This window comes from Euwallacea similis, chromosome 1, assembly GCF_039881205.1.
Source record: "Euwallacea similis isolate ESF13 chromosome 1, ESF131.1, whole genome shotgun sequence".
Taxonomy (NCBI): Eukaryota; Metazoa; Arthropoda; class Insecta; order Coleoptera; family Curculionidae; genus Euwallacea; species Euwallacea similis.
Genome location: NC_089609.1, coordinates 4581904 through 4606942, shown reverse-complemented (window position 1 = coordinate 4606942; position 25039 = coordinate 4581904). Strand labels below are relative to the sequence as shown.

Below are 25039 nucleotides of genomic sequence, written 5' to 3'. Positions count from 1 at the left end.
TGTCATCATTATCATTCATCATACCAGGTGACAAATCATTATCTTACATAAGACGTCTTACAGGAAAGTACTTGAGTTGTCTGCAACTAATACTTGAGGCTATCAATATCAATAAATTTCACCATACTTTTTCATAGTGGTAATATATTTTATTATAGACTTGACAAACATTGACACTGCAACGATTTAATAGAGAGAGAAAACTGCGTCTTAAGTTTTCTGTCCATCAACGGTCACATAAAACGCCAAAGGGAAGGCGAGATTTATTTTGAACTCCACACTAACTTGAACTAACGTGATTAACTTCAATCACCTAGAATTGGCCTGAACTAATTTGAACTCTATACTAAACAGATAAAGCCCCTAAAAGCATAATTCACGAGTGTCTTTTCCTCTCTGGAAAAATCCGAAGCCGGCCCTGTTCATCCGCCTCGCAATGATACTCGTAACGTAACTACATTCAGCTATTATATCAACGATGATGTTTATGAGTATTTAAACCATATCTGTTATCTCAAATGGTTTTGTGCCGAATTGAATCGAATTGATTTCTTAATAGACAACTTGGAAATTTGCTGCATAGTAAATAACTTCTCTGCGTGTTCTGTCCTTGTCTAAGTTAACTTTAACTTAGTTACGGTTGAGGGGCCCGAGGTATAGCGGGAAACACTTTCGAAAGAGAGTCCAGTGTATATTAAGATTGTTTGTGTCTGTGCCGAGAGAGCTCTATATTGGATTGCTTTAGAGGGAACAGAGCGGAGAAGGTGAGGTCATGGTTTATTTTTTTTTATTTGTGAAGGGCGTTTTGATCATATCATTTATTCATGTTAAGTCGCCCGAGAGCGGGCAATTGGGCCAATTTAGGTGGATCTGTGATATGAATTCTTGAAATTCGAGTTAAGAAGTACTTGAAATAATCCCTGTCTGAAATTGGATTGAGCCTACCAAGACACTGGTTTAACATTCCATATTTCAAACTTCTTAGAACTTAACTTAATTCGCTCTAATAGCATGGATCGCCCCATTTTTCCTCCTCGCATCATCGTTTTTCTATGAGCGTATTGGTGAGAAATCTCTATTGCTCTTATTAATGACTCTCCTTTTTTAATTTTGAAGCTGATAGTGTAAAAATATTATAAGAGTAAGTCGAAAAACCTTTTTATTAAATATAGCGCACACCCCTAAGATTATCAGTAACTCACCAAATCTACCTACCATTGTGATGGACGAAAGTTAAGAATAAACCACAAAGAATTATACCCAGCAATAATCTAGAACGTCCAATGGACACGACTAAATTCCGCCCATCAGTTACTCAGTACGTCCAATGGACGCGGCTGAATTCTATACATCGATTATCCAGTACGTGGTGCTCGGTAGGGGGTATCAGCCCTCACAAATGGGTATTTTGGAGTGGTGATTCTCAATTTCGTGATATATGTACGTGTTATAATTCCTTATACAAAAAATAAATAAATAAATAAAATAAATTCTGGTAATATTAAATTTGAGCAAGTCTCATATAGAGATTTACCAATAAAAAGCGAGGAAACTTATGAAATCAACAACTTTTTCTTCGTTAGCAGTGTGCTTTTTATTTACAAATGTTTTTTAAAATTTTATGTATATTTTTTTAATTTTCTGATTTTATTCATATTTTTATTTTTTATTTTATTTATATTTCTATTTACACTTCCGTACGTATTTGGCCACCTCAAAATTTTCATCTCATCACATTATATCTTAAGGTTTACTATAGGTATTATTTAAAACTCAATTTGAATATAAATTGCCTTTATTTCCAAATTTAGTCTTCAACATTAGCCTCGTCAATATGATCATCTTTGTTTTTTATAATTACAGCACATAACCGTGGCATTCTTTCAAGTAACTTTATTAGCGTTTCATTTGATATTAAACGCCATACTTCTTGCAACATCCTCCACAGGGATTCCTGAGATGATGAACACTCGCTTCTTATGTTTCTGTCGAGCTCATCCCACAATAATTCGATGGGATTGAGGTCAAGCGAATCTGGTGGCCACTCCATCACTTCAAATTTATTTTCGGTTTTTAATTGATTCAAATAAGATTTGCACAGTTTGGAATTGTATTTCGGATCGTTATCCTGTTAAAAAATAAATTTCTGCCCGAAAATACGACGTCCAGAGGGAAACATTTGCTTCTTTAAAATTTCCAAATATTATTCTTTCTTCATTATTCCATCCATTATTCTTAAAATTAAAAAATACTGGACGGTAGAGTATATATTTTTACTTTTAAATGGTTTCATCTGTCGTATATACAGGGTGTTAAAAAAAAGAGTTCGAGAATGAAGGGTATGATTCCTTGGCTCATTCTAAGAAAAAAGTCCCTATTAACAACATGGATTCACAAAAGCACCGTTTTTTAGATACAAGGTGTCAAAATAAAGAATACCGGTGTTTCTGTCTTTGTTGTTATTGTTATTGATTTCTCTTCATGGAAATGTAGTGTTGCAAATGTTATTTAGTACCTGGCAAACAACTGGTATATTCGAGGCCAATTAGTAATGTGGATGAACTACAGCAGCGAATAGAAAATGAGTGTTAAACAATTAGACTAAATCCAGGATTGTTCGAAAGAATAAAAGCTTCTTTTCGGCGAAGATGTGAATTCTGTGTACAAACGGCTAGTGGACATGTAGAACATTTCCTTTAAATAAGGAAAAAAAATAAAAACTGTTTTTGATCTTGTTTTTTTTTGATAATTTTTTTGATACCCTGTAACTCTAAAACGATACATTTGCAGACTCATGTTAATAGGAACTTTTTTTCTTAGAATAGGCCAAGGAATTACATCCTTAATCGCTGAACCCTTTTTTTAAACACCCTGTATAATTGGTTCTGTTAAGTTTTCAAGCTAATAACAACAATATAAAGGCTGAAAAACGTTTTTTTTTACTCTCCAAACCTTTAACTGGAATTTGTGATTTGGGATACAATGTGATAATTGTTCGGACTTCTTGCGTGTTGTAAATCATTGCCCATTTCCCGTTTTAAATCATGGCCAAGGGAAAGAATACCCTTTGTTAGGAAGGAGACACATGGGTCCACTTGTACCTTTTACAAGTGGACAACGGCTAGGAAACATGTGTGCTGCACATGGGGTATAGCTGACTAAGGATCAGGGAGACAGGCTATGGTAATATACAACAAGACGACAGAACACCCTTGGCAAGTGATCGAAATGGGCGCACTTGATATCCTTCGGGAATTTTTGTTATCACTGTCTTAGTTGTTATCTTCGTTACTTGTTAAAATAAATACGTTAAAATCCATCACAACTGAGCAGTTAATTCCTCGCGCGTACGTCATTCACGAACCCCTATTTACCACTGAGCATTACGAAATGATATGAGGATAGTCACCACTATATACCACAATAATAATTACGGTTTATTAGTGTGAACAAAAAAAGAAGTCTCTCTTCATATATTTCAAGATCTTAAAGATAAGTGTTTACATCTGAAATACAGAAGTATGCGTAGGTTATTAAACGATAATTATTAATAAAATCGTCTAGACTGCCCTAACAACAACAAACTACCATTAGCAGCTGAAAGTGGTCCCCCTTAATTCATTTGATACTAATATTTGATAATTTAGAGATTTACATCAACACTATTAAGGCTTAATTCAAATATTGGCCAGGGCATTACTTTATTCATTAAATTAACTTCTCTATCTCCTTAATTAAATTAATATATAGTAATGCTTTTCTCAACAGACATCCACTAATTATAAGCGACAGAGCTCAATTCATGCGACGAAGGTAAGCGAACCTTGGGTCAGTTTCCTTCGTAATTCAGGTAGTTAAATCTATAGATTTTAATCAGATGTAAGCCCTTCAAAGATTCATCAAATAGCTTCTAATATTAGGTTAATCCTTATTCAAATTGTGCTCAAATATTATCAACTGAGATTCATTAAGACAGAAATTGATTCTGACCATCACATTACGTGATCATGCATTAAGTTCAATACAAGAAACCAATATAATATCATCACTTTTAAGAAAAAGTAAGGATTTAAATTTTTTAAACAAGTTTGCACACCTTTTTTTGGCTCACTTTGTAGCGAGGTACATTTAAAAATTGAAAATTAACTTTTTTGTATTATGTTTTCTTGTAAAATCGATTAGTAATAAACTTTGGTCGAACAGGTCCTGGAGAATCCAATAACTAAATAAATTACCACGAAGTCTGCAAGTATTGCGGTCTCACCTTATTCATCTCGTACAATTTAACGGTCTGTTATAGCAACTTTTTCCTCGTAAGTATGCAGAATATCTCGAACATAGAAATGTATTAACATTGACTCTAATAACTGTTTTTGCACAGGGATGGACTCAGACTGATGAATGCCTTTTAAAGACTATTTTGTATTGACTTTTTGTACAAAACGAGTTACATACGAAAACTCCCTTAATAAACGATTACTAATTTAATAACTTTCATTTCGCACGCTGGAACATTATACAAGGTGTCTCTGAACATAGTGCTATAAATTCAACTACTAATTCTAGATCTCAAAATATGACGAAAACATCATATAAACATATTATATTAGAAGATGCTTTATTTTTCGATATATATGTCGGCGCCATCATAAATTTAGCGAATACCCCTAAGTAGACAGGCAGACAGACTCTTTGTATTGGTAGGACCCTATGTAATCGATTGGGGTTCTGGTTTTCTCGCTACTCTGTCGACCAAAAACATCCATTATCATTCTTTATGGTATGACTTCCAGGAACCTCGGGAATAAGGGACACACTTGTGTTTAACATGCAAGGGGGGCAAAACGGGGCCAGCGGACAAAACGGAAAGAAAAATGAAAGTTCAGGAAGAGAGGACAGTAATTATCGAGAGTTGAGATTGAGAGGTCTGGCCCCGGATTGTCACGTCTCTCATCCTTTGATTAACATACGGTCTACCTTTTGTGAAAGAGATCATTGGCACAAAACATTTGTCACCCTATACGGTAGTTAGTAAATATTCGTGTAAATGTAAATTAGTGTAATCTTAGTGACATTCGTTCTTAGTAATAAGTTGTGTTGTGTGTAAGTGGTATTAAGTGACTTTTTCTTGTATTTGATTTACGACTCATGGCTTCTGGAAGCAATTCGCCTTCGAGTCATCCGACATATATATATTATATATTATATATATATTATATATTATATATATACTATATATTATATGTCGGAATAGCGTTTGATGCGTTTTCCATTTTATAGGAAAGGCATCTCTTTAAAAGTCAAAGAATGAAAAGACAGACTAGCGAATTCACTACCCCACGACCGCTCTTCTGCTCGTCAATCTATTAACCGCCTGTTCTTTGTCCCTGTTGTCTTAACTTTCCCAGTTCTGGTGAGTCCTTCAGAACCGTGGGAAAAGTACCTGCTAGTCCCTATTACAAAGGAACCAATAGTTTAGTGTCACCTAAATAATTAGCACACATGGCCACTTAAGAGCGTCGTGGTATTAGTGACCTCGCTCGACAATGCTTCTTCTTAAGAAGGCTGTCAGCCTGCCCTACATCTTATTGTCTCTTCTAATATTACACTTACAGAACTAAAAAACTAATAAATCTCCGACATATACATATGTGGTGCACGTAATTTAGGTCAGGTGCTAATTGTTAGTACCTGTTTTACTTTCTTTATAATTAGTTTATTTATAGGTGTATTATAATCTGGTTGTTGTCATAGGTAGGTCTGGCAAACCACCAATTATTATTATTTTTTAGAGTATTTGTGAATAGTTACTTTTTGTCAAATTAGTTTATTTAAGTAGTTGTCAAGATTAAATAAAACAGTTCTTTACTACATTCTCGATCATCAACATCTTTTAACCACACAAGGACACATATATAGGGTGCGGAAAGTTGGTTCCTGATGATGGTTTTTTTTATTAATATTTTCGAAACGTTTCGAGATAAATAAATGAAATTCTGTACTTTATTATAATTTGTTGTGTTCTTTCTGAATCTCTATAAAGAAATTGCCAAATTTTTCCAGGGGTAGGCAATATAGAGGGGTAGTGCTTAAGATGTACCGAAACATTTTTGTAGTTGACCTTATTGACGATTTCATAGGAAAAATATTAAATTTGAAGATATTTGCATAAAAGAGATACTCTTGTAGAAAGTCAAAAATCGACTGTTTTCGAAAAAAAATTAGATTTAACAAATCGGTGGATACTATGTTTTATTAAATTAACATGAGATTTAAAACACAGTTGTCCTTGAAATGAAATAAAAATATTTTTCACATTTCTGTACATGACAACATTTATTAATAGTCTGGTGGTTTTTCATTGTCACCGGAACAGTGTTTAATTACAATTATTGTTAAGGTAAATAGATAAAAAAGGATTTTCAATTTGATGTTTATTTAATAAAACATAACATCCACAGACTTGTTAAATCTCAATTTTCTCGAGAATTGTTAGAGATTTCGATTTTGTACAAGAGAACCTCTTTTGTGTAAATATCTTGAAATTTAATATTTTTCTTATACAGGGTGACGCACTTCACCTCCCGTCTCCTATAGCTCGGTTATCATTGACAGTAGGATTTCGATATTTTGTATACTTTACCTGTGTCTTAGGACGTACTCCAGGAAAATATTTCTAATTATACAGGGTGTCCCAAAAAAGTGTGACGATACCGAACTTTTTTTTTTAATGGAACACCCTATTTTTTTAAACAATTTAAATGCTTTCTATGATTGTCTACATATTCCTAAAATTTTGTTGAGATCGGTTAAATAATACCGGCGAAAAAAATTTTAAACTGAAAAAAATTACATTTGCGCCTCTAGCTTGAAAAAATAATAAAAAATAGAGATAATGTCTATGTAAAGAAACTACTCAAGATGCTTATTAAGCATGGTTTAATAGTTTTATTAAAAAAGTTTCGATGATCGATATTGTACAGGGTCTCCAAAATTTAGCGTCACATTTTTCAAACTTCAAAGTGTTTTATTTTTCTTATTTTAAATTGGGACCCCCGTATATTTTAATTTAGTTCGATGCAGAATTCAAAAACAAACATTTTTCGAATTACATGTCTGTCGCAATTCTTAACACTTCGAGAGTTGTTCGCGGAAAACCATTCCAATAGTAATTAAATTGATTAAAAAACTACGGTTGCTATGACAAACGAATTACTTATAGGACTTATTTTATAATTACAATTATCTTACAACCATTACACATCTAAAGTATGTGTTCGAAATGTCCTCCGTTCTGTTGAAGACACAAATTAAGACGACTATGGAAGGTCTTGTAACCTTCTGCAATTCATAAAAAAATCGAGGGTGGCTTTGAACAAATTCGAAAAAAAATTTCGAACACATACTTTAGATGTGTAATGGTTGTAAGATAATTGTAATTATAAAATAAGTCCTATAAATAATTCGTTTGTTATAGCAACCGTAGTTTTTTAATCAATTTAATTACTATTGGAATGGTTTTCCGCGAACAATTCTCGAAGTGTTAAGAATTGCGACAGACTCGAAAAATGTTTGTTTTTGAATTCTGCATCGAACTAAATTAAAATATACGGGGGTCCCAATTTAAAATAAGAAAAATAAAACACTTTGAAGTTTGAAAAATGTGACGCTAAATTTTGGAAACCCTGTACAATATCGATCATCAAAACTTTTTTAATAAAGCTATTAAACCATGCTTAATAAGCATCTTGAGTAGTTTCTTTACATAGACATTATCTCTATTTTTTATTATTTTTTCAAGCTAGAGGCGCAAATGTAATTTTTTTCAGTTTTTAATTTTTTTCGCCGGTATTATTTAACCGATCTCAACAAAATTTTAGGAATATGTAGACAATCATAGAAAGCATTTAAATTGTTAAAAAAAATAGGGTGTTCCATTAAAAAAAAAGTTCGGTATCGTCACACTTTTTTGGGACACCCTGTATAATTAGAAATATTTTCCTGGAGTACGTCCTAAGACACAGGTAAAGTATACAAAATATCGAAATCCTACTGTCAATGATAACCGAGCTATAGGAGACGGGAGGTGAAGTGCGCCACCCTGTATAACCATCAATAAAATTAGGACAAAAAAGTTTAGGTGCTTTTTAGGCACTAAAAAAAATTTGGCAATTTCTTCATAGAGGTTCAGAAAGAACACAAAAAATTATAATACAGTATAAAATTTTATTTATTTATCTCAAAACGTTTTGAAAATATTAATAAAAACCATCCTCAAAAATCAACTTTTTGCACATTGCATTTCGAAAACGAAGCGCCTTTGGATATACAGGGTGTTTCCTAACTACGTGTAAAAAATTTAAAGGCGTAATCCTCGACTGATTTTGAGTAAAAAAAGTTTAATAAACATATGTCCGCAAATGCCTTGTTTCCAAGATACAGGGTGTTGACTGAAAGCCGTTGAAAAAGGTTTTAAAGGTTTCTAAAGGTTTGGCGGTATTTACTAATTTGTTTATTGTTTTTTTTTGCTACTTCCACTACTATAAACAAGATAGTCAGTGTTATTTTGGTGTTTTACTCTCTAAAGTGAAAGAATTTAGTTCTGTGTCCCAAAAATCAGATTATACCTCAGTTTTGAAAATTTTTCAAATGCTTAATTACACTAATCAAGAAATGGCCAATATGGTTTTTGTTCACGGCCTTGCTGATGGTAAGTGTTTGGCAGCGAGGCGCATTTACATGGAAAGGTTTCCAAACCACCAAGCTCCCAACCACCAAACTTTTAAAAACCTCTTTCAACGTCTTTGTGATACAGGATCTCTTTTGAAAACTCCAGGAGGAGAAAAGCCAATAACACGTCGAACACCAGAAGTGGAGGAAGAAATTTTAAGACGTATGGAAGAAAACCCCGGAACAAGTACTCGTAAAATAGCTGCCGTTTTAAATATTAGTCATAAAGTAGTGTGGACTGTTTTAAAAGAGCAACAACTTTACCCGTACCACATACAAAGAGTACAAGCCTTGTTACCTCAAGATTATCCTCCACGTATTCAGTTTAGTCAATTGATCCTACAAAAAGTTGCATTAGATCCACAATTCCTTTCTCGTGTATTATTCACAGATGAAGCGACGTTTTCCAGAAGTGCAATTATCAACTTCCACAATAATCACATTTGGGCTGATTAAAATCCTCATTCAATTGTGGACGAGCGGTTCCAACATCAATTTTCTCTAAATGTATGGGCCGGTATAGTTGGAGATTATTTGATTGGACCCTACTTTTTGCCGCATCATCTTAATGGAGAAACATATTTAAATTTTTTGCAAAATACTTTATCAGTTTTACTGGAAGAAGTACCTATTGCACAGAGGCTTCAAATGTGGTTTATGCATGACGGTGCGCCAGCACATTTTTCTTTACGCGTCCGCGAGCACTTAAATGCAACTTTTCCAAATAAATGGATAGGCAGAGGTGTCCCAGAGCCTAATCAGTCGTGGCCAGCAAGGTCCCCGGATTGTAATCCTCTGGACTTCTACTTTTGGGGTGATCTGAAGAGACTTGTCTATGCTGTCCCAATAAACACTCTAGATCAACTTCAGGAACGTATAATTACCGGATGTGAAACGATACGCAACACACCAGGAGTTTTCGAGAGAGTGAGACAATCATTAACAAGAAGGATGGAAGCGTGCATTATGAGTAATGGTGGTCATTTTCAGCAATTCTTATAATTAATCATTAAAGCATTCCCCCAAAAAATTGTCTTTTCTAAAATTCAAACACCCAAATTGAGTCATTTTGGAAATATAATCTCTTTTTCTTGTCACATTTCAACACCCTGTATCTTGAAAACAAGGCATTTGCGGACATAGGTTTATTAAACTTTTTTGACTCAAAATCAGTCGAGGATTACGCCTTTAAATTTTTTACACGTAGTTAGGAAACACCCTGTATATGTCGGAGTAACTTGAGAAGTATTCTCCAATTTTTTTTTGTATTTTGTATATTGCTTTTTTTATTAACAGAAAAAGAAAGATAGAAGAGACAGACAAACCAGTTCACTATTCCACGACCGCTCTTCTTCCCATCAATCTCTTTAGGCCAGGGTCTCTTAGAGTCTGCCTAACAGTAGTGACTACCTCAATAGATACCCACGGAGTAATCCACTTATGCTGGTTGGGTTTTTCAAAGGACCAGACGGTCTACCGTCATTTAGAGGAAGTAGGTTTTATGGGTTTTCCACTTCACAAAACACACTGTTGTACAATTAATCATTTAATACACTACTATCTTGTATAAATTCACAATCGCGGATACAGTCGAAGGCACCGTGTACGCGAGATCTGAGGACTAGGTTGAGAATACGCGAAATTGCTAGAGCTGTTTTGCTTTAGTGTACATGTATAGAGTTTGGAGTGATTGAGCAGCGACCAATAGACCCTGAGTTATGAGAGTAACTACGAAGTAGCGAGAGAGAGATAGAGAGATTGAGAGATTGAGATACTTTTCTCAATCGGGAGTCCAATTGCACTCTTAGAGGTCTTTTTTCGTACTACTCGTCTCGCCCTCGAGGAGTCTGCCAACTTCCCCACTTCTTAGGGCTACAAGAACTGGTGGGAGAGATGCTACTTTTTTAACCTATTCTGAATTATATCAATGCCGCCACCCTCTAATTTGGGTGCCGCATCGTGCAATATTTACACCGGGGAATTCCTGATGGTTTATTGGAGGTCGGTGTGGTTCCAATTCTGGGCTACAACCCCGAGCCGCAAAGAACCAGATGGGCGGAACGCATAGCTCCCATCTTAATTCGGCACGTAACGGTGGCTCGAGGATGTCTATTTTATTGGGGCGCAACAACGATTGGAGGCCCAACGGTTTTCAACCGTTTTATGTTGGGAAATTCCAACACAATCTATTAACTGCCCGTTCTTTGTCCTTCTTGTTTTAACTTTCCCAGTTCTGGTGAGTCCTTCAGAACCATGGGAAAAGTACCTGCTAGTCCCTATTACAAAGGAACCAATAGTTTAGTGTCACCCAAATAATTAGCACACATGGCCACTTAAGCGCGCCGTGGCAATAGTGACCTCGTTCGACAGTGCTTTGTCTTCAGATGGCCCTGTCAGCCTGCTCTTCATCTTATTGTCTATCCTAATGTTACTTTTACACATCTTAAAAACTAATAAATCTCCGACATATATATCTTTGTATGAAGTCTTCGTCATATTTCAGGACTTTAGAATATGTGTTTGAATTTATGGTATAATGTTTAGAGAAAAGAAAATTGATAAAATATTTATCACAAAAATTCTTAGTTAAGAGTGCTGTAGAAAGATATACTACGTGACAAAGAAAGGTAAACACCCATTAAAAACCATTTTATTTTGATAATTTTTTGCATGTTGGCTTATCTTAAAAAAAGAAAGAAATGATCAAAATTTCAAGTTTATCTGTTAATTTTTTTTTTAGTTTCCATGGGTCGTTCCTTAAAAAAATTCAATTTTGTTTAAACATTTTTGTTCACATTTGCATCGCAACTTTTGTGAAGTGTGTTGCAATCGGTCATAATTTTTACTCATTATGCCTTCGTCAGCTTAGTGACTTTGAGAGGGGGCGGATTGTTGGGTTGCGCGAAGCAGGTCTGTCGGTCAGAGAAGTGTCTAGAAGAACTAACAGATCCTTAGGAACCATAGTGCGGTGTTACCAGGTGTGGACTCAGGAAGGCCGTGGGCACAGAGCCAGAGGCACTGGGCGACTCAGAGGAACCACAGAGCGCGAAGAACATCGATTGCGACTTTTGGCTCTTAGAGACCGATTTAGCAGCAGTCGAGCTATTGCAAATCAGTGGTTTGAAGAACATGGGAATAGGGTTGGTATGCGTACAGTATATCGCCGAATACGAAGTTTTGGCCTTTTGTCCAATCGTCCGCATTGGGTGCTGCCTCTCACTCGCGAACATCGATCTAACCGCTTACAATGGTGTAGGGAGAGGATTCAGTGGGAACAAGAATGGATTCAGGTGATCTTTAGTGATGAATCCCGCTTCTGTCTGGGGATGAACGACGGTCGGGCAAGGGTGAGAAGGCAACGGTGTGAAAGGCGAGATCCACAATTTGACAGAGAGCGTCATGTCCACCGTACTGTAGGCGTTATGATATGGGGTGCTATCGCATATGGTAGCAGGTCACCCCTAGTTTTCATTAGAGGCAACATGACTGCCCAACGCTATATCCAAGAAGTGTTGGAGCCATATGTGATTCCATATTTTCGAACTATCCCGAACGCTATTTTCCAGCAAGACAATGCTAGACCTCATGTTGCTAGGCAAACAATAACGTTCATGGATCAACATCAAATCAACGATTTACCCTGGCCACCTCGATCGCCGGATCTGTCTCCTATTGAACATGTCTGGGACATGATTGGCCGCAGACTGTTGAATTTACAGCACCCTCCACAGGCTCATGAAGCCCTTACTCATGAAGTTCAGATTGCCTGGAATGAGATACCTCAAGAAGACACTGACAATTTTATTAGATCCGAGCCCAGGCGTATCAATGAGTGTATAAGGAACCGTGGATGCTCAACACACTATTGAAAAAAAAATGAAGTTCTTCCTCTGATCTTGCTGAAAATGTAATCATTGAATAAGTATGTGGTACTGAACACGTACAAAAAAAATTATCAAAATAAAATTATCTTTAATGGGTGTTTACCTTTCTTTGTCACGCAGTATATGTAAACATGATTGTGTTTGAATTTAAGTTCAATCTAATGCTACACTAAATTACTTAAGTAAAATTAAGTTACTACTTATGTAAAGTTATTTCAAATTACTTAAAAAATTGACACTGCATTTAGACCTGAATCTGGTTTATAATAATAAAAATGAATAATAATATGTAAGCACAAGCTTCATGCTTCGAGCTATTTGATATATCATTTATAATGGGTTCAATGAAATGTTGCTAATTATAACTATTTTTAAAATGTTATTTCACGTGTCCAATTTATAGTCATTTAGTAAATTCAAGGACATTTTATACGACAAATAAGTGTAAGATTCAAAAATATACAGTAAACCTACTAACCTGAATTAACTTCTAGTCCAAGACTACATATTCACTTTTAATAACTGCCCAAATTGCTGAGTTTTTCGAGGGCATTAGCGTGCTAAAATAGGGGCCGTTTTCGTTACTTTGTACAAGTATGTTAAGTGGCTTTCGTTCAGCTCATCATGAATTTAATTAATATATAATAAAAACTGAAAAATAAGAAATTAAAATTTGGTAAAGAATTAATAAGATTTTTCTACTATTAGCCTTAAAACTAGCACGAAATAAATTAAATAGGTTGATGCAAATTTTACAATATTGTGAAATAGCTGACTCGAATCTTATTCGGAATATTCTGTTTCGATAACTACCAGGAATTCGTGGATTCTGCGGTTTTACCTTGCTCGTTTTTATACAAATCAATGAACTTATATACAGGGTGTCTGAAATGAAAAAGAGGTTCTCCAAATATTTCTTATACCGTCAGGTTTGAAGGAGTTCCCCGAAATAGCTCGTTTGATTTTTCTTGAGGGACTTATTTCGACGTACATTTGACGCCTGAAGGAGCAACCCCCTAAGAGAGGGTGTTATAACCCCTCAAATTTGAATAGGAAAGAACGGTCGTGTCGCACCTAGTTTTAAAGGTATTGAAACCTTTTTTACAATAGGTTATGGTAAAATTAATTTTAACGAGTCGTTTTTACAAAAATTTTAATTTTATTGAAATTTGTATTGCGTGTATAATGAATAAAATTAGATTCTACATGGTAGAAAATAGCGAACCCAGCGACTTTGTTATTGAAACTGATAAAACTTAATAATAATAAAGCGATACGGAGAAAATTTACAAAGAAAATCTGATTTTTCCTTGCAACTGAATTTAACGATGACAAATAAAATTTAAATTTTTGCAAAATGTACGCCAAAACATGTCCCCCAAGAAATATCAATCGACATATTTCGAGAAGTTTCTTCAAACATGGCAGTATATGAAACATCCGGAGTGGCTCTTTTTCACTGGGACACCCTGTATTTTATTTTTAATTCTTGTAATATATGTAAAATTCGCAGAAATGTCTCAACAGGAATGGTGTTCCACTGAAAAATGCATTAAGAAGCAGAATTTTTTAGTAATAGAGAGAAAGAAACAATCTGCATTTATATAAAGATCTTCTTATGGGCTGCCGAGTAAAATAGAAAAATCAACCATATTTTTATATAATTTTTACAGTTACGTAAAAATATAAAAAATGAGCAGTTTTGAGCATCCTCGAGAAGAGTCTATATCGTTTCTTTCTCGGAAAATGACCTTAGTTCAGGTTAGAGAATTTCCTTAGTTCAAAAGGACACTATTTTCAATTTTCCTACATATTATACAGATTTAAAAGTTTAATAGAGTCATAACACCCTTTAAATATCACTTAGCACGTTTTCTCACCATTTCAACGAGTAAGTATTTGATGACTTGTTGTTGCGCGAATTAACGCAATTTCTGGACCGTAATAGAAATTTTGAAACTTGCAGAAGGAAGGATTCAGTTGGATTCCTATTAACTTGCTTTCATACTTTTGCAAAAAGGTAACAAAATCGTATGCCATAGACAGGGATGAATGAATGTATGTTTTAATTTTATTCCTTTCACTCGATATATTGATTATTTCTGTAGACGTGATACTTTCTGATCTTTTAGAGATTCAATACGTGTTAAAAATGAACTTATGTATGTTTGTATTAAAAAAAAAGCTGATGATGGTGGTATCTAGGTGAAACGTTGGCTAGAAGTCCCACTAACGCTATTGCGTGCGTGATAAAAAGAGTCAAGAGCAAAAGTGCCCTTTATTGAACAATAATTTGGCGAATAAATTCGGGGAACAATGAGAATGGTTTGGTAATTTTTTTCACGGTTTTGGCGGTGATTTGGCACAATATAAGCGACTTTGTACCTCTTACCGACTACGAGATTTTAAGATAATTGTGAGCTTCAAATTCGGACTATAATGGTACTTCAATTGTTACCAAAATAAGAAGTAGGGACACGTCAAGGTTACTTTTTGCAAAAATAGGATTTTTAATATTGTTGCGAAATTGCAAGACTGAACCTTAACATGTGATACCTGATGGTAATCAGAAGAAAAGCTCAATTCTAAAATGTGAAAATCCAATATGGGGTTCATAGGAAAAAGACGGAGTTGACAATGACTGTTGAAAACTGAAACCTCGGGTTCTAAATATGGTACCTACGACAACCTCAAAACAGTTCCTAATTCCAACGTGTTAAATAGGAATGTAAATGGACTCGCCGTTAAAACAACAAGACCTTGCGGAACTTAAGTTTGTTGTTGTTTGAAAACAATATTGTTATTCAGCTGGTCAAGCTTCCTGTCGCATGTTTTTAATAGATTATATCACCTTCCTTTGTGAGTTTTAAGTGCTTGATTCGTTTAGTTGTTGGAGTTGTCCGAGGCACTTTAGATGGTGATCTTGTAAGAGACAGAATATATATAAATCTGTAATTTCATGTAATAACAACAGATTAAAGCTAAATCAACGCTTTTGGAAACAATGCGGTGAGTGCAATGAACAAGCTTTATAGGATGTCTCTTGAATTGTCTGATATCTCTATGAAATGTTTTATTTCGGCCAGCTCTTCCTGCATAGAATAGCTTAATTTGTTTACAAACAAAAAGTCTCAATTATCACCCGACTTATTAGTTCTTTATGATAACCTTTGGAAATTATCAAATGACGTTATTGTCACATGATTCCCACATCAGTGCTGCAAGAAATGGTAAACACTGTCCATCAGTTAAATAAGTTTAAAGTAATTAATAAGAGTGTAGTCAAAAAGTGTCAATAATGCATTCCTTTAGGTAAGTAGCTCCTGCCGACCAGAAAATTGACCAAAGATTATGTTCTCCCTTTTCAGGAAAGTCATGGGAACTGTGGTCAGCTACATACTACCCGGCAATACTGGGCGTACTGACGATCCAGATAAACTAACAGGGCTGACCTCCAGAGACAAATACCTGGTGAAATCTTCCTGGGCTAAAATTATGAAGGCTCCTGCTGATAATGGAGTGGCCCTACTTTGCTTGTAAGTTATTCTGGTAATCTGAAGGAAATTATATTATCTCTATTTATTTAAATACATAGGTTTTTTGAAAAATATCCGGATTACGTGCAGCTGTTCCCTTTCAAAGATGTTCCCGTATCTGAATTCAACACCAACGTTCGATTTAGAGCGCATGCAAATAGTGTGGTGTATGCCTTATCGTCCATTGTTGATGCATTGAACGATAACAATTTATTGGTTCAGATACTGACCAAGACTGGAACATCGCATGTACCAAGGGGAGTCACTGCAGAAGCTTTTCTGGTAAGTATTAGAACTGCTAAAGAGTGTTTGTGAGCAATCTAGAACAATTTCATTTAAACGATCTGAATTAACCATTTTTTGTGCTTAAAAATGTGGAAATCTTCAAAAGATAGTTGTCCGGTTAATGTCTTCCGCTGATGGCCCCATGATAACAGCCGGCTATTGTAGAATGTGGGATAACCCCACCTGTCCATTAAAATCACCTAACTCCAGAACTGCCTTGTCGGCAGTACTTAATACAATATATGCACATTCACTTATGTTCTCCTCCTCATCACTTTCCTCCTTCATTCTTCTATGGTGTTCCTTTCTCCACCATCTTTTTGAACGCCACCCATTTCATTTCATATTTCGTGAGTTCTCTTCCTTTCTTTTAGGGTGTACTCTGGAGTGTGTCCTACCTTCTCTTGGTTGAACCAACAGTGGCTTTCAGATTCCACTCCTAATCTGCATAAATATTTTCAGAGGACTTCATTCCTGTAAAAATCTGTGTCAGCGCATGGCTGCACTGTGTCCATCCTGCCTTGTACCATTTATTCAGAGTTGGCACTAAAATATTTGTCCCTCATTCGCATCGCTCCCACCATTTTTCTAATTGCTTCAACATTTTCTCTCCGGGGATTCATCCTCCTCTCCTTTTCCTTTTCCCGCATACACCTCCTCTTTTCCACTCTTACCTCCTCTAAGGACTTATTGCCCTCCCCACCAGGTTTTTTTTTCCATTTGCACTTTTCAATTTATTTTAACGTTATCCTGGATTAAAATACCTTTTCGGCATTTTAAAAATGCGTATCTAAATTCCAGTGGAAGAACCTAAATTCAGTTTACGTTTACGTTAATTTGATTTCAGTCTTCTTCTTGGTGTTAGACGGAACTAGAAATTAACACGAATAGGGGACTAATGATGTTTGTGAATCTTCAAAATTAATCTAGAGGGAGAAATCGAATTAGCCACCAACTCAGAGAGTTGAAATAGCTTAACTGGATCTCAAATTACTCCCACCTGGTTTAACTCTCAACATACACAAAAAAATAATTTCCTCATTCATATGTAATTTATTACTGTAGGATCACGCCCCTTGTAGATAGGGGATACATATTAGATAGTAGGAATTAACTGTAAGATTGTTATACCCCTGGGGTACGACTCTGGTGGGCATTAGTTGGGGCATGGGAACTTCCCATGCCATGCCTTGTCGGTGTTGGAAATCCCCGCAATAAACCGGGTCGGCATTGGAACTGCTTGTAATATACTTTGTCGGTATTTGAATTGCCCTTGATAAGTTTCGTTGGTCCTATAGTGGCAGTTCCAATTCCCAGCTTAAGATGTAACGGTTTAATGCGGCGGGTGGTACAGACGGCACCCTAGCCAGGGTATGCCCATGGTTTATCACCATGGGTTTTAGTATTTAAGATTTTGCAGGGCATATACAAGCTCTCTTTTCTTCTGGGTTCGGTTGTCGTTGGTAACTCAGAAGTCGCGTCCGCGCTCGCTAAACTCACAAGTTACTTTATACTCTTTTTTGTTCACTTTACATTAATAAACGCATACTTATAGTTCTTTCCTATCTGTGATTTTATTATAAGATATAAACACCATCCTATATCTACAGTAGTATCAAAACCCGATACTACATTACTAAACAGCTTTTCTTATTAATTCCATCGCGCATTTGGAACCAGATTGTTAAATTTGGGGTGAATTTATTACTTCTAATAGGTCTGTTCCAAGAGAGAGGTAAATTGATTGCGGTGATATGCGCAGTATACCGGTCAGGACTTTTGCGCATATTCCTGAGAATTCGCAGTTGGTTTTCTTTCCTGCTGGAACAAAGTTTTTAATAATAATTCGTATTTCCTCACATTTCAGCACTTAAAAGAAGTTACGATAGAGCTCTTCTCCACGCTGTTCAAGCCTGAAGAAGTCGAAGCCTGGAAAAAAACCTTAGATGTGGCCTTCTTTGTCATTATCAAAGGAGTTGATGGTGTGAAGTGAAATACAAAAAGGATCAAAATTCTCTCATGTTTATTAGAGATTATTAATGTGATGTTGAGTTCTTTAATTTGTATTTTACACATATTAACTATTTTTTTTTGTTTATTCATAATGTGGATTAAAGTAGGTACTTACTATGTTAAGGTATTATCTGTATATTTAAAAGCAATTGCTGCAGCAAAAATTGATTAATATCTTTGTCATAAACGTGTCCGTGTTAATGTCTAGAAATTAAGGATCAAGAACCTTAGACTAATGCAAGATTCGCTATTATGTTCTAATTAATACATAATGTAAAATGTGTTTTGTACATAACGCATAAACATTAATGTGATTAATATTAATGAATCTGTGAGATTTCCAATAAACTTGACATATGGAATTTGGTCAGTTCATCTCTCCTTTAACTTAAATTAATTTAATAAATAGATAGACATACAAGCTTTTTTTTAGAAATAATGGGAATAGTGACCAGCTATATCTGGGGTGACGTAGGTAGGACTGACGATCCAGATCCAGCTACAGGACTGACGTCCCGGCAGATTTACATTTTGAAACGAACTTGGAAACGTGTCAGTGATGGTGCTGCTTGCTTAAAAACTGGAATGGCTATTTTCATTAAGTAAGATAATTCCTGTGGTCCAGGACAAACTAAAGCCTCATTTCCAGTTTGTTCGAGAAAAACTCCCTGTACCACCAACTTTTCCCCTTTCGCAACGTACCTAAGGACCAACTAACCGCAAACAAAAAATTTAGGGCTCATTGTATCAGCCTCATGTATGCATTTAGTTCGATTATGGATAACGTGGATGATCCACCGATGCTGGAGCAACTTTTCCTTAAACAGGCTGTTAATCATGTGCCGAGGAACGTTCCAGTTCAAGCATATTGGGTAGGTTAAAATATTTTTTGGGGAGTTTTGTTCTGCACTTACACTGAGAGTGAGATTTCTCAACGCGGTTAGTGGTCACTATTTCAATTCAACTAGTTCTAACTACACCGGGTGGGGTTCTAACGGAGGATGCATATACTGGGTACATTCACCATGGTGTGAAGTAAATAAAATTTATTTTCAAGCGATGCGTCAGCAGTTTTCAACATTATCTCACACTCGCAGAGGAATCCTTTTCAAAAGTTGGAGAAAATTGATTATTTTGGGGTTGTTTTGGACTTTCACTAGTACTTTTTTATGTATTTTGTTAGGATTTGAAAGAGATTCTGCTTGAACTGTTCGCCAAGAAATTGACTGACGAGGAAGTGAAGACTTGGGAGAAATTCCTGGATTTCGGATTCGGCATAATGGTCAAAAATGCTGCTGAACTGACTAAATCCTAAGTCGCAGTAATTAGTCATGTTAATATGTAAGAAGGCTAGTATTTGTATAATAGTATTTATTATATTAAGCAGTGTATTTTGATGTTGTTAAATTAAAATCATTTAACATTTTAAAAATTTGAAATGAAATAAAAAAGTGTAATATAATAAATTCAAACAAAAATTACAGGGTGTTACAGGTCAGTTAGTAGTGTAATCAATAAATCTTTGTTATCGTCAAACGGGTTGTTGCAAAATTTTGACAAGAAAACAGTGTCTCTGAGGTTGCGACTTCAGGGTGGTCCGAACGTGAGTATCTAGTCCACGACTACTTTGAGCTTACGGGTGGATCCAACCAGCCGGATCAAATCACTTTCAAGCCTTCTTACTGGACCAAAGAGTATCGAAAATAATATTTTATTATTCCAAACTTCTTTGTCCTGAGCTATTTTGTTGTAGTCCTCATAAGTTTTAATGATTTGATGCTCAGTCGCATATTCCTGCACTTTAGTTTTATCTCTTCCAGTCAATGCCACTACCTAATGGTTCGCTTCTGGCAAAGTCTGGATAGCTGTAATGAAATCATGTCAAATTTTCCAGCTCCAATAATACCCCATTTGATCGTCATGAGTGGTAATGAAATTATGGTGCACTTGGTGTCACATAAAGGAGATTACCGAACTGTCTATTTAAATTCATTTTATTCATAATTACTTACAATGTCTTTAATCAATATAGATTCTTTACATTTTATCTGCGTACAAATGACTGATTATCATATCCCTATTTAAATAAACGAGATTTTTTGAAAAATATTAAAAACATGAATGGAAACTATGGGGGTGATGATAAATGTTTATATCTTTTTTTCACAAACAACTAACACAATTGCGAAGAAAATTCAAATTTTACCAATAAAAGTAGTTTTGCACCTTCAAATACCTCTAATTTTGGCCAAGAGTTACCTATATATGTCCGTGCTAGGATTGAGATAACTTACATGTTATCCAGGAATTTATAAGTTAATGGAATTTTTCAAATATTTAATCGTCAGTTAAGGGCACAAACAGGATGCAAAGAAAATTTAACGACTGATTTAATATGATATCCAGAGCAACTGTGTGGTCACGATAGTAAAAATTTAAATTTCAAACGCATGCCGAAAATTAGTTATTTTAAGGGTTATTTTGAAAATTCTGATTGTTGAGGTTCCTTCGATAAACGAAAACGACGAAAACAACAATTTGGTTTACGAAAGTGGACTGTATTAAATTTCACTTATATAAATAATGGTAAAGTACTGGTCTAAGTATGAAGTGGGAGTTTGCTTAGTTGAGAAGATTACGAGTTACGTTTACGATCACATGTCTAGAGCGAGCACTGGTCAAAGAGAGCAAAATTACTGCAATCATCCCTTAAGTACTAAACCCGAGGAACTCCAACCAGGGGCGCACCATTACCAGAAGCCCTTACGGGCAATGGTCGCCCCTAAGGTCATAAAATCGCCGCCATCTGGCAAATACCTATACAAGTCGCTTTCATTGAAGTATTGCGATCCGCCGAATTGCGGATCGCGGCAAAGGTCCAATTTAGAAAGCTTCCTTTGACTAGTAGCGTATTTCCCAGCCATAAAGAGCCCTTCGATATGGCCTGATGGGTACGATGGTCTGGCGCCCAGATGGAATCCTTCAAATACGTATCGATGACCATGGGCGTAACTTAAGGGATAAAAATACAAAACAAATTAACTAAGCAAATTACGCCAAGAAACAATAACCTAAAGTCCTTAACACTGGTAGATACCTAAAAATGGGTATAGATACTATGGGTACATTTTTTTGCAGTTCACGAGATACAGAGTTAAATTGAAAAACGTCTATTAGTTCTTTTACCCTGTATATTTTGTATAAAGGATAATTAATTGAGTGATATACATACGACTTATTTTTAACAGCGGAACATGCTATTATACAAGGCGTTACATAAACGATGACTTCAGCTTCATAATGTGATTCGATCTGAAGGAAGAGAAACTGCAATGAGAATGCAATAAAATGTGTTCACTTTATCTTTTCAGTGTAAGGAATCTAAAAAAATTAAATAGGTTAATTTTTTTCTCAAATATCAGTGGAAAATCGGATTTTTCATTAGTTAGAAAAATGTTATTCCAGCAATCATTAGGACGCATTCTTTGTGTTAAGGACTTTAGATTATTGTTTCTTGGTGTAGTGTGCTTAGTTAATTTATTTTGTACTTTCATCCCTTAAGTTACGCCCATGTGTATCGATACTTATTTGGAGGGTTCCATCTGTGCGCCAGACAACCGTACCCATCAGGCCATATCGAAGGGCTCTTTATGGCTGAGAAATACGCTACTCGTCAAAGGAAGCTTTCTAAATTGGACCATTGCCGCGATCCGCAGTTCGGCGGATCTACAATATTTCAATGAAAGCGACTTGTATAGGTATTTGCCAGATGGCGGCGATTTATGACCTTAGGCGCGACCATAGCCCGTAAGGGCTTCTGGTATTGGTGCGCCCCTGGTTGGAGTTCTTCAGGTTTAGTACTTAAAGGATGATCGTAGTAATTTTGCTCTCTTTGACCAGTGCTCGCTCTAGACATGTGATCGTAAACGTAACTCGTAATCTTCCCAACTAAGCAAACTCCCACTTCATACTTAGACCAATACCTTGTCATTATTTATATAAGTGAAAATTAATACAGTCCACTTTTGTAAACCAAATTGTTGTTTTCGTGGTTTCGTTTATCGAAGAAACTTCAACACTTTGTGCAATTTACTCATTTTTCTACCTCTTATGGTATACAGAGTGGTCTATGTGAGATAGTCCACTACCTTATCTCAAAAACCGTACGTTTCAGAAAAAAATTTAATGTAAAAGTTATTAAGTTTTTCATGAATTTTTATTTTTTAATATTTTCGAAGTTACAGGGTGGTCCAGAAAACCATGACGTAACAAAAATATGTTTTTTTTTAATGGAATACCTTATATTTTGTTACAAACGCTAATTCCGTTTGTAATTATAAGTATTTTTTTATTTCAAAATATAAACATTTTTTAGAAGTTATTGAATTAATTTAATTTAAAGTAATAATCGAAGAAAAATAAACTTCTGGAAATTCTCAAGTATTAATTGAATCGTTTGAAAACTTGTCCAGTTAAAAACAAAGGGTGGTTCTATGAGAGTATATTTTTATTTTTCAAGAAATTTTATACAGGGTGTGAAAAAAATATTCAAACTTGTATATTTCATGTGCCTAAAACTCTATTTTTTTAAATGAATATTTTGTATTTTTTTATGAATTTTAATTATCTTTCAATTGATATATTCTTTAACTACATTAGAGACTGATTGTAGTAATTGTAGATACCGCAAATTATTCTTCGTTCATTGGCATAAACAATTTTATTTTAAACACTTAATAGAAAAAATTTACGTTACGTTTTGATCATGAGCTGGTTAAGGAACATTGAGAAAACATAAATTAAATTAATATCCAAAAAATTGCGCTCCAGGAAAGCTATAATAAGAAAATAGACTGGCAGATCTGGATAAAAGACAGCAAGTCGGTCTTCAGCATATCTCATATCACCATATCAATCAGTCAATCATCAATTTCAACTTTTGGGCTGTCGGTAGGATAAACGACTCCAATCTTCGTCCTTGTCAAATCCATAGTACCAGTAAACTCTACTGATTCATCAAGGGTTATGTTGGAACTTTCCCATAAGTCTAGAAGTTAAAATAGATATTAGATATTAAGCACTTTATTAAATAATTATCAATAAAGAACATAACACAAACCACTTCTGTTTCTGTGCCGAACACCCTCAGTTCCATAACTGAATCCTGCCGTATTGGTATGAATAAATTCAACTTTAGACTCTGGTAACGACCATTCATAGGTCTTGTTCTTTTTATGAACTTGGTGTGGCATCAAAATTGTGGCAGCCTCAATGAACCTAGAAATAAATACATATACTTGATATTGTAAAAGGCAGTGGTTCTTCCAGGCACAATTTGATATTAATTACCAAGGCTTCATTTGGTAAATCCTCTTTAGTTGAGATAAGAACAAAGGTAGTTTTGCCTTCAGGGTAAGTTATAATAGCGCTAGCAGTCTCATCAGTATCGAAGTTGTTTTTTTGAACATTCACAATGATATTCACAGGTTTTAGTCCCCTGAAAACAAACTGTTGGAACTGCACGATGTATGCTCCCAAATCCAAGGTTGAACCCTCTCTAAAAATCTACCATAGAACATACAAAATATGACATCCAGGAGAACCTGCCTTGTAAAGCACTTACGTAATTCTGATGTGTTGTAAGTCAAATCCGAATAGAACAGAGCACTAAAAAATTTATCAATTTCTCTAGACTCTATAATTTCCTTCACCTTCTAATAATCCGGAAAGAATCGGAACCAGACACACTCCATCACAAAGAGCTTCTTCTCCTTTGCGGTCTCTACCAGCTTGGAGGTTTGTTTTTCGTTAATAGTGAAGGATTTTTCACAAAAAACGTGTTTTCTATGCTGAAGCATCAATTTCGCTGTCTCAAAATGTTGAGAATTTACGTTTCCTGTATAGATTATTTCTGAAAATTCAAAGTCAAGTAAGCGTTCATTAATGCCATCAAATTTCTCTCCTACCAACGTCACTATTCTCACCTATTTTCTGGCAATCATCATAAACTTTAAGAATTTGATGATTGGTGGTGTATTTATTGACTCTGGTTTGGTTCTTCGCCGTTATTGCAATAATCTTGTAATCAGACTCAGGAAGGATGTGAAAGGCAATAATAAAGTAGTAAGAGATTTTTTCCTTCCATTGCAATTCCCCATTTTAAAAATCTCGCCAATAAGGTATTCGCCGTAGAAATCACTGCAAAGAGTAAGAAATTGAACCTGCAACAAGGTTCGTTGGAAGATATGAAATATTGACATTTAAATCACAAAGGACCCTTGCAGTGGATAGACAACGGACAAAGTTTTAGAAATTTATAAGAACACAACCACAATACTGGGTAAAAACACAAATGCATTTGATAGTCACAATGATGATGTTGGTGATGGTGATGATGATCTTTAGTTATATATTTTAGTAAAACAACATTACAGAATAAATGTGAAAAATAGCTACGAGTAAGTATATGGCACTAACCTATATGAAACAAAAAGTCTTTTAGTAGGAATTCGCAGCCCCCATTCTTTTTTATCATTCTTGTGAATGAAGCTCATGGATTCGGTCTTTGGTAAACAGTGTTTACAGATGTAA

The 25039-nt window shown here is 35.2% G+C and overlaps 1 protein-coding gene across 5 annotated transcripts; it reads left to right on the top strand.

Moving 5' to 3' along the window:
* The first annotated feature begins 477 nt into the window (after positions 1-477).
* glob1 (globin 1) lies at positions 478-19844 on the top strand. 5 transcript variants are annotated; one of them, XM_066391755.1, is made up of 4 exons: positions 478-764; positions 18882-19050; positions 19098-19320; positions 19632-19844. In XM_066391755.1, the coding sequence occupies exons 2-4, from the start codon at positions 18887-18889 to the stop codon at positions 19761-19763; spliced, it is 519 nt and encodes a 172-aa protein (XP_066247852.1). In that variant the 5' UTR covers positions 478-764; positions 18882-18886; the 3' UTR covers positions 19764-19844. The 5 variants fall into 5 exon arrangements, with proteins under 5 accessions (XP_066247852.1, XP_066247860.1, XP_066247843.1 ...); XM_066391763.1 differs by lacking the exons at positions 18882-19050; positions 19098-19320; positions 19632-19844 and adding exons at positions 15983-16150; positions 16210-16432; positions 18303-18810 and having other exon boundaries at positions 480-764; XM_066391746.1 differs by lacking the exons at positions 478-764; positions 18882-19050; positions 19098-19320; positions 19632-19844 and adding exons at positions 15602-15623; positions 15983-16150; positions 16210-16432; positions 18303-18810.
* The last annotated feature ends 5195 nt before the right edge of the window (positions 19845-25039 follow it).

Excerpts from the sequence above, each read along its gene's own strand:
- glob1 (XM_066391729.1), top strand. The coding sequence starts at position 15,966 with ATGTTCTCCCTTTTCAGGAAAGTCATGGGAACTGTGGTCAGCTACATA. Across the intron at positions 16,151-16,209 it reads GGAGTGGCCCTACTTTGCTT|GTTTTTTGAAAAATATCCGG; the intron begins GTAAGTTATTCT and ends TTAAATACATAG. Across the intron at positions 16,433-18,302 it reads TCACTGCAGAAGCTTTTCTG|CACTTAAAAGAAGTTACGAT; the intron begins GTAAGTATTAGA and ends CTCACATTTCAG.